We start from the raw sequence: 10,415 nt of genomic DNA, 5'->3' as shown, positions 1-10,415 counted from the left end.
AACTTGAATCCTCCTCCTTAGACCGTGAGCCCCACGTGGGACAGGGACTGGGTCTGACCTGATTAGCTTGTATCTCCCCCAGCACTTAGTACAGTGCTTGGCACAGAGGTGCTTAACAAATACCGCAATTATTGTTATTTCTCTCTCCCTCCTTCTTCCTCTCCCTCTTCCCATCCCCCTCCCCCTACTCGCCTCTATTCTCCCCTCTTTCCCCTTCTCTCCCTCCATACGGAGCAGAGGACCCCAGTTCAGGGCCAGCCCTGGCCTAAATAAAAATAATAATTGTGGCCCTTGTTAAGCACTTACTACGTGCCGGGCACTGTACTAAGCACTGGGGTGGAACAAAGCAAATCGGGTTGGACACAGGCAGATATATACTTCACCGGCCTTCCCAGTCTGCAGCAGTGAAGCCAGCAGCAATTCCGTGTTATCTATGCAATGCACTTGAACCTGTCCCCTTCGAGCACTTGATGCTAATAATGATGATATTTGTTAAGCACTACTATGTGGCAAGCATTGTTCTAAGCACTGGGGTAGATACAAGGTGATCAGGTTGCCCCACGTGGGGCTCACAGTCTTCATCCCCATTTTACAGATGAAGTAACTGAGGCCCAGAGAAGTTAACTGACTTGCCCAAAGTGACAAAGCTGACAAGTGGCGGAACCAGGATTAGAACCCATGACCTCTGACTCCCAAGACCGGGCTCTTTCCACTAAACCATGCTGCTTCTCTACTTGATATTCACTCCATCCTCAGCCCCCCAGCGCTCTGTACTTATCTGTGGTTTATTTTTATATCCGTCTCCCCAGCTAGACCGTGAACTCCTTGTAGGCAGGGAATGGGTCTACCAACTCTGCTGCACTGTACTCTCCCAAGTGCTGAGTTCGGGGCTCAGCACATAATAAGCGCTCAATAAATACCACTGATTGATTAAATGATCGGTCATCACCATCCATACTGTGAGCAGAGGCCTGTACTGGGCGCCTACTATATGCGGGACACTGTACTAGGCCTACTTCAAAACATACAAAAATTAAAAATAAGAGACGGCACCCCTGCCTCTAAACATCATTCATTGCACAGGGTAATTAGGGGCTGGGGAAAGGGAAGTCTCTCTGTTCCTGTCCCTGTCTCAGGCTATCTGTACTTCTGCCTGTCCCCCTCTCCCCGGATGCCTTTCCCATCATTTAGGTGCTAACGTTTCCCTCCTTTGTCTCCCTTTGCCACCCCAACTTCAGTCCTTTCCTCGTTGCTTTTGTCATCCCTCCCTCAGTCTGTCTCCACCCCGCCTTTTCAACTTCTCTCATCGGTCCCCGTGCCGTGCCGTCTTCCGGCCTTCGACCTCCCTTTCTCTATTTTCCTCTCCTTCCCCTTCCCTCTATCCCACCCACTCCTCCCCTCACTCCAGCCCCTACGACACATCCCCCCCCAGCCTGTGCCTCACTAAGGTGGAAAAAATGACACCATCCTCCTCAATACCAAGGGGCTGACATCAGGGATGGGGGGCGGGAGCAGGGAGGGGGAAGGCCCTAAGTGCCATTGGTCAGCCGGTGGCCCAATGAGACAGGGTCCGCGCCGTCACACATATGGGGAAGCCCAAGAGCACAAAGTTTTAAAAAGTTGCAGGGAAAGTCTTGGGCAGCAGCTGGGAGCATCACCAGGAAGATTCGGTGCCCGGACCAGAGACTCCACCCGCCTGGCCAACATGTCCTCTGCCCACTTCAACCGCGGCCCGGCCTATGGACTGTCAGCTGAAGTCAAGAACAAGGTAAGGCCACCAACCTCTGGCCACGGCCCGGGCCCACCGGGGTGGGGGGAGAACTACTGGAAAGCATCACGGGCACTGAGGTACCCAAGGGACTGGGACCCCTTGGCTCGGATACTACTGGCCCAGACCGATTATAGTGCCGGGCGGCCTTGGAATAATAATAATGATGATGGTGATGGCGTTTATTAAGCGCTTACTATGTGCAAAGCACTGTTCTAAGCGCTGGGGAGGCTACAAGGTGATCAGGTTGTCCCACGGGGGGCTCACAGTCTTACAGATGAGGTAACTGAGGCACAGAGAAGTGAAGTGACTTGCCCAAAGTCACACAGCTGACAATTGGCGGAGCCGGGATTTGAACCCATGACCTCTGACTCCAAAGCCCGTGCTCTTTCCACTGAGCCACGCTGCTTCCGTTTTTGGAAGAGAAGCAGAGAGGGAGAGGCTGTCCGTGCTGCGCCTCACCCTGGGCTCAGTGGCTTGGAGAGACTAGGAGAGAGATGGAGGTGGCTGGAAATAGCAGCAAAGTGGCAGTTACACAAGCTGCTCCCCCCCGACACACACACACACCCAGACCCTCACCCACCTGTGAGAGTCCGGGATACGGAAGAGGACAGGGATGGATTGCGGGGGAGACATAACTGTGGTGTTTGTTAATCCGTGGACACGCTCATATCTCTTGGGCATCCGCCCCATGCCATCCTCTGCAGAGACAGAGGGCAGGAGACGGGGAGACAACTGGAGGCAGAGGGAGGGGCAGAGATTATTTCTTCCAGATCCACTGGGCTCTTGCCTTGGGCAGGGGAGATCACCAAGACAGAAACATCTACGCCGGGAGAAAGAGAATGCCAGCAAGACTCAGGAATAGTTAGGGAGGTCGGAGGGTTGGGGGGTGAGGGGGAAGCCAAAGGGAGCAGTCAAGAGGTAGACTCTGGAGGGTTCCCCTACCTGCGATGCAGTTCAGTGTCTGTCTCCCCCGCTAGACTGTGAGCACCTCGAAAGCAGGGAGCGTGTCTCCCGACTCCATTTGTATTGTCCTTTCCCGAGCGCCGAGTACGGTGCTCTGTACCCAGTAAGTGCTCAGTAAATACCATTGATTGATTGATTGATTGGTTTGAGGGAGAGGGGCTAGCCAGAAGGGTTCTTGCTAGAAGGGAGGCTGAGAATCTATGCCAGGATGCCACAGTGACTTGACTGGCAGAGCCCAGCGCCACGCTTGCTAGGACAGAGAGGGTGACTGGGCTTGAATGGAAGCTCTAGCAAAGAGCACCAACCCCCAGGAAACGGGGAAAGATAAGCACATCACAAAGCCCAGTGGCCACAGAGCAGGGGAAGGCAAGCTTGGAGGGGAGAGCTGGGGGAGCCTGATCTCCTAGGGTCCAAAGCCTATCCTATTCCATCCCTTGCCAGGCTGGGCCTTGCCCACTTCCTTCTTGCTGGTAACAAGGTTCTTCGAGACCCTGGGATGGCAAGGACAGGGTAGGGGGGCTGGCCACTGAAGAGTTCATTCCAGAGGCCCCGCACCCTGGTGCTGGGAGGAAGGGGAAGAAAGGAGGTGGGAGGCAGGGCGCAGAGAGTCCGGGGTGGCAGAACACCCTCACCCTATCCAACCCTACCTCCACATATGTGGTCCGGAACCATTTAGGGACCATTTCAGCTCCCCCTGGCCCAAGGATCCCCTCTGGGCTGGCTGTGGACTCTGGGCCCGCAGGGCATACAAACTTTGAGATTGGAAGGCATGACTTTTTACTTGAAATCCGGGCTCAGGAGCTTGAGAGACACTGGGGCGGTGGGGCAGATGGAGAAGCAGAGCTGGCTCCTGTTTCCAGCTCTGACCCTGCCTCCTGGGACTGTGGCCAGGGGTGGGGAGGATAATAATAATAATAATGATGGCACTTATTAAGCGCTTACTATGTGCAAAGCACTGTTCTAAGCTGTGGGGAGGTTACAAGGTGATCAAGTTGTCCCACGGGGGCTCACAGTCTTAATCCCCATTTTACAGCTGAGGTAACTGAGGCACAGAGAAGTTAAGTGGCTCACCCAAAGTCACACAGCTGACAATTGGCGGAGCCGGGATTTGAAGAATGGAACCTGTGCCTCAGTTTCCTCCTCCCAAGCCTCCAGTTTCATTTGGGATCTTGGGGACTTCACTCCCAAAGCTGCCAGGTCGATGCCATGGCTGGCTGGAAGCGTGGCCTGCTGGGGCTTGGGATCCAGGAGTAGCTTACCAGGGTCCCCTTCTCTTGACTCCTGGGATCCTCACTTCCACTACCTCGACTGAACTCACCAGGTGGCATTTCCTGTTCATTTCCACCTGTCCCGGTTTCCACCACCGCTTTCATCTCCGCCCCCCTCTGGACTCGCAGGTGGTTCGATCCCCATGGTTGAAGGGTTGGGGACAGAGAAGATTTCTGGGGGCGGGGGGGAAAGGAGCTGGAGATACAGGGGGATGGGTGGGTGAGGGAGCTATTGCATCTTGGTCTGGCCTGGAGGGAGGGGCCTGTTCCCCCCTCATTCTGCAGGAAGAGGAAGGGAATTCCTAGTGATTAGGTGGGAGGGGGTTGGGGAGTGAACCTCAGCTCTCTCCCCCCGACCCTTGGATTTTGAGGCAGGGGGCACAGCTCCTTCGCTTCCTACCCTGAACATGGCCCCGGCTTGTGGCTCTGAAGAAAACTCACGGGAAAAAGGAAACCTCCACATCCGATATCCCTTTCTGCCCAAGTCCCGCCACCCTCTACTCCCCCTCAGCCCCCGCCCCCCAGAGATGCTCCTGTGCACCCTCCCCTCCCCCCGGCCACTGCTCTGTTTAAACTGGAACACCATGTTCTCCATATAAGGCTGCCTGGAGGAAATCTGGGCAGGTTTGCCCAAGCTCTATATAAGGCATGATTTGCTTTATAAAGTGGAGAGTGGGGGCTGGGAGGGTGGGGGGCCGGGGGGCTGGGATGGCTGAAGGCCAGAAGGCCAGGTGAGAAGCTGTAGGAGGCAAAAAGAAATGGGACAGGATAACTCAGGAGTCCCAGCGCTCCTCCACCATCCAAGAAACCACCACGCATCGGGCCTGCCCTCTGTCCCCTAACGCAAATACTTCCCCTTCCTCCCTCTCTTCGGTTCCCTCTCCACCCGCCATGTCGGGGATAGTCTCTACCCACGGGCATCACGCCACCACCCAGGTATTCCCCTCGCTCCCCGCCAGTTGACCACGAAACCTGAGGCCCCGACGCTTGTTGCTCTCGTCCCCCCGTCTCCCTACCAGCCCCCAGCCCAGTGGGGCAAGGGCCGGGGCCTGGCGAGGGGGAGGACCCAACTGAGAGTTGAATGCCAAGTGCTGAGGGTGATTGAAGCCCAGCTCCTTGGGCCGGTCAGAGGAGAGCCCACTCCTGATGGCTCGTTAGGATTGAATAAACCCTGGGATGGCACCCACAGCTAGGACAAATGGGTGGTCCCAGCTCAGAGGCTGGGGTGGACAGCTGGTTAGGTTGCCCTGGGTCCCGGCTGGGCTGATCTCTGTCTGGGCAGCAGTAGGGGAAGCAGCCTCTGGAGAGAACTCAAATACGACTGAATGAAGCATCCGGGCCCACTGCTCACTGCCATGGGTAGATGCTGGGGGAGAGACTGAAGTGAGAGTATGGTGAGTGGAATAGGGTCCTCGCTGGGTTCCAGACACAAGGCCCAAGGACCTGGGGGCAAACCTGAGCTCCATCCCCGCTACCGATAACAGAGCCAGATGGGCCCCAGGCCTTTCACAACCATCGCCCGGGCAGAGCCCGAGCAGAAGACACGGCCAGCAGACGCAGGTGGAGAGCAGGAGGGCAGGACAGGAGAGGCCGAGCCATCTACTCCTCTCCACCATCCCCCTACTCCTCTTCTAGAACCCAGACTGGGCTATCCTGGGGAAAGGCACTTTTTTTTCCAGTCATATTTGTTAAGCACTATGTGCCAGGCACCATGCTAAGCAGCTGGGGTAGATACAAGCTAAATTAGGTGGGACACAATCCATCTCCCACATGGGACTCACCGTCTTAATCCCCATTTAATGACGAAGTAACAAGCACAAAGAAGTGAAGTGACCTGCCCAGAGTCACACAGCAGACAGGTGGCAGAACCAGGATTAGAACCCAGGTCCTCTGATTCCCAGACCTGAGCTCTTTCCAGTAGGCCACGCTGCTTCCCTAAACTTCTGAATTTCGCCGAACTCCAGGCATCGCTGAACTTCTCCCCCAGTTTGGTGCCACCCTTTCTGGGGCACTTCCCCATCTGGTTTAGCACCATGTTGGGCACGGGGGCCTCGCTTAGAGGCCGGGGGTTTGGTCAGCAGGAGAAGATGTCAGGGAAGGCTCACCCCTCCCTCACCGTCGTACCCCGCTGGCCCCCCTGGCATTACAAAACCTCTGGCACGACAGGAATGGGAACAGGGGAAGTTAAGGGCGGCCTGCAGACTCCTCTCTAACAGGGTGCCAAGCAGGTAATTAGTGGCCCTGGCCGGGTGCCAGCCCCGAGGGCCCACAGGCAGGCAGACGAAGGAAATATTACCTTAGTTGGGAAGATGTGGGGAGAGTGACAGCCAGGGGAGGGCCTCGCTGGCTCATCCACTGAGCCTGGGGGGCAGGGAGGCAGGGGGCTCAGAGTGCCCAGGGACCGCTAGATGGCGGGGGAAACTGAGGCACCAAACAGGGAGGCACCTGGACCGTCTCCCGGCAGCCGATGATGGAGCCGAGAAGACTGAACCCAGGAGGTCTGAATCCCAGGGGCCATTCCATCTGAGCCCCGGTTACCCGGCTCCTCCCAACCCATCTGAAAGGAGGGCAACGGCGGGCAAGGAGGTGCCCAGAGAGGCGGGGAGCAGAGTAGCCCCAGGCCCGGCTCGCCCCGACTCTCTCTCACCCGCTTCCCCCCACCACCCCAGCTGGCTCAGAAGTACGACCCCCGGCGAGAGCAGGAACTCCGGGTCTGGATCGAGGAGGTGACGGGCAGACGCATCGGCGACAACTTCATGGATGGGCTGAAGGACGGAATCATCCTGTGCGAGTGAGTGGCCTCCGGGGGCCAGGCAGAGAGCCCCCCAACCGGGGCCGCTCAACCCCCGCTCCAAGGGCTCCAGCCGACCCTCACCCCTCCCCTGCGCTGGAGGGCAGGTGGACTTAGCTGCGTCCAAGCTCCGTCCCAGGACTCGCCGCCCCACGAGGCAGGCCGCTATGGGACCCAGGCCCAGGGCTGGACGGGAGAGGAGTGGAGGGTGATAGGTGGGAGGGGAGGGGCTCAGGGAGCTCCAGGCTCCGTGCTCCTTTCAGGTTCATCAATAAGCTGCAGCCCGGTTCAGTGAAGAAGGTCAATGAATCCACTCAGAACTGGCACCAGGTAAGGGCTGGGCCCTGCCCCAAGAGACCGACTCCCCCCCCGCCCCCTGGGCCCTGCAGGCTCCAGGCTCTAGCACAACAGGTTCCAGGCTCCGATTCCCCCACCCACCCCTCGCCCTGCCCCTCTCCCCTCTCAGCTCGAGAACATCGGGAACTTCATCAAAGCCATCACCAAATATGGCGTGAAGCCCCACGACATCTTCGAAGCTAACGACCTGTTTGAGAACACCAACCATACGCAGGTCCAGTCCACGCTCATCGCTCTGGCCAGCATGGTGAGCACTCATTCATCGTATCTATCGAGCGCTTACTTGTGTGCAGAGCACTGTTAGGGGGGCGTCGGACTTGGTGGGTGGATCCTGCAAACTGATCGGGGCTGGCGGAGGTGGGCGGGAGCCTCTTGGGGCCTCTCCGGTGGCCCAAAGCCAGACCTCCATTCCCCCCGACCGCCTCTCGGCCTGTGTCCTTGTTCTTGCCACCCCCAACCCCTGCCCCGACTCCTTCCTCCAGGCCAAGACAAAAGGGAACAAAGTGAACGTGGGAGTGAAATATGCCGAGAAGCAGGAGCGCAAATTCCAGCCTGAAAAACTGAAGGAGGGCCGGAACATCATCGGGCTACAGGTGCGGGCCTCCGCCAACCCGCTTTCCCCTGAGGGGAGGGCTGGGGGAATCCTAGGGGCACCAGTCCACCACCTATGCCAACTTGGGGAGAAGATGCTTTCCCCACCCCTTCCCGTTGCCTACCGGGCCAAGGGGCTGCTGGGGAGTTTGGGCCCATTCTGTCATTCAGAAGTGCCTGCCCGAAGAAAGAGTCTTTCCTGGCTCTGAGGAACACGGGTGGGGATGGGCAAGGAGGTGCTCTTGGCCCTGGGCACCATTTCCCCCATTACACTGGAAGGGAGAGAGAAAGGGGGAGATGGGGAGGGGGGAGAAAGAGAGGGAGAGCAGGAGAGAGAGAGAGAGAGAGTGATAAAGAGAGCGCCAGCTCAGTGTCTGTCCAGTCAGATACCCAGACTGCAGGGGCGGGGAAGAGGACCTGCCTTTAAAGAGCCAGGTCGCATTCATTCAGTCGCATTTATTGAGCGCTTACTGTGTGCAGAGCACTGTACTAAGTGCTTGGGAAGTACAAATCGGCAACCTATAGAGACGGTCCCTACCCACCAACAAACTGGCAGCCTCCCCAGTTCCTGCAGTAAAACCCCGGGGTCCGCGGCCTCTCCCCAGATGGGCACCAACAAGTTTGCCAGCCAGCAGGGCATGACGGCCTACGGCACCCGCCGGCACCTCTACGACCCCAAGCTGGGCACAGACCAGCCCCTGGACCAGGCCACCATCAGCCTGCAGATGGGCACCAATAAGGGGGCCAGCCAGGTGAGTAGGCATCTGGGTCCGGGCAGGGACGGTGGGGGCACTGGAGGATCTTGGGGGGGGGGGGCAGGCAGGAGTGCATGCCTGCGGGGACCATCTGATCTGTAATCCGACGCACAGACATCCATCCGCCCCCCCATCTCTTGCCCTTTCCCGAGCTCTGGTCCGTTCCCTTGGGCCCCTGCTTCTCTGCCAGCCGGCCGGGCCCACGCCCACCTCTGACCCTTCTCTCCCCGTGCAGGCGGGCATGACTGCGCCCGGGACCAAGAGGCAGATCTTCGAGCCGACCCTGGGCATGGAGCACTGCGACACCCTCAACATCAGCCTCCAGATGGGCAGCAACAAGGGTGCCTCCCAGCGGGGCATGACCGTCTACGGGCTGCCCCGCCAGGTCTACGACCCCAAGTACTGCCTGACCCCCGAGTACCCCGAGCTCGGGGACGGCGAGGAGCAGTACAACCACCACCCACACAACTACTACAACTCGGCATAAGAGCCGCCGGGGTTGGGGCTGGCTTGCACCCCACGGACTGAGCAGCAGCCCACGCCCACCCTCGGCTGCCCCCACCTGCGGAGTCGGCAAGACGGAGAGTCCCGCGGGGCCCCCCCGGACCCGAAAGCCCCGGCCCTGTGCCCTCTGCTCCCTGCCCCGCTCTCTCTCTGGCTTGTCTAGCCCCGCGCCTCCTCTCCCCAGCCCCAGTTGCCTCTCCTACCACACTGCCCCTCCTCTCCCACCCCCCTCCACCCTGTGGAAAAGCCCAGCTTGGATTTAGGTGCAGAACTGACGGTGCAGCTGTGGAGAGCAGATCCCGGGGACTGGGCCCGGGGAGGGGAGCGGGAACCTGATTGGGACTGGCCAGTGGGGTGGAGGCGGGGGCAGGATTACAATGAGGAGAGGGATGCTACCCTCCTCACCGCTCCATCCCCTCAACTTCGGCCAGCACTAACCCCGAACCTGCCAACCGCCACCCACCTGCTCTTCCTCCCTTCCTCTCTCCCTCTACCCCTAGTCGAGTGGGAAGCCCCGAATACTGGCTAAGGGCAGGGTAGTCACCGGGCGGCTTGGGTCCCTCACTCCTCCGGCCCCATGCACGCAGCTCCGGGCACGTACGTGCACATGCCGATCCGTCCTGCCCTCGCCGACCCTCCCCCCTCACCGCCAACAAAACGTCGCCTTCGAGGAACCCAAACAAACTACTGAGAGGAGCAGCCGCTGCTTTCTCGCTCAGCAAGCTGCTTTTCCGCCGAAACACACAACTGAATGGGCGTCTGGATCCCCTTCTTGTGCTCCCCAACCACGCCGGAACAGGAGCAAACTGCATGCTGGCCCAGCCAGAGACTCTTTGGTTGGTTTTTCGTTTCGGCTGACGATGGTTTGTAATATTCTGCTGATGAGCACTTTTTTTTAAATCTCCTTTCACTGTAGCACAATAAAAACAAACAAAAAAAAAACCCAACCCCAAAGCTCCCCCAGGTTCTGGCCTTCTTTCCGTTTTCCCCCTCCTCCGAGCCCTTCCCTCCTGCCTGGGGCCTGGAATGGCACGGGTAGCCCCGTTCTAGGAGATATGGGGGTCTGCTCTTCTCAACGTCCCTGCCATCCCAGCTTCCAGGAGCCAGCGGTCTGTCCTGCTTGGGGGGCCGCGACTCTCTCCGGGCTCGGCCTCCCGGGAAAGGTGGAGGCAGGGAAAGAGAAGAGCTCGAATTCAGAGATGGTTTTCCTTCCCTTCCCTTCCTCTGGGCAGGGCAATCCTAGGGCAGGGCGCAATGCATCACACCAAGTGAGCACTTATCCAGGGTCGCCAACAATACCGAGGAGTGTCTGAGAAAGCGGGAGAACAGGATGAATTTGAGCCCAGGGCAGCAGCAGCAGAAATCTGGCCCTCCAATTGGAGCGCACCACAGCATCGGCTCGCCCCACCTCTCCC

The 10,415-nt window shown here is 58.6% G+C and overlaps 1 protein-coding gene across 1 annotated transcript; it reads left to right on the top strand.

The window, feature by feature from the left end:
• The first annotated feature begins 1,632 nt into the window (after window positions 1–1,632).
• On the top strand, window positions 1,633–9,922 carry CNN1 (calponin 1). The gene is made up of 7 exons (XM_038771124.1): window positions 1,633–1,768; window positions 6,672–6,793; window positions 7,057–7,123; window positions 7,260–7,397; window positions 7,633–7,743; window positions 8,347–8,493; window positions 8,732–9,922. Exons 1-7 carry the CDS (start codon window positions 1,706–1,708, stop codon window positions 8,981–8,983), a joined length of 900 nt encoding a protein of 299 aa, XP_038627052.1. The 5' UTR covers window positions 1,633–1,705; the 3' UTR covers window positions 8,984–9,922.
• The last annotated feature ends 493 nt before the right edge of the window (window positions 9,923–10,415 follow it).

Source organism: Tachyglossus aculeatus, chromosome X2 (assembly GCF_015852505.1).
Source record: "Tachyglossus aculeatus isolate mTacAcu1 chromosome X2, mTacAcu1.pri, whole genome shotgun sequence".
In the NCBI taxonomy this organism is placed as follows: Eukaryota; Metazoa; Chordata; class Mammalia; order Monotremata; family Tachyglossidae; genus Tachyglossus; species Tachyglossus aculeatus.
This window is presented reverse-complemented; position numbering and strand designations above follow the sequence as displayed.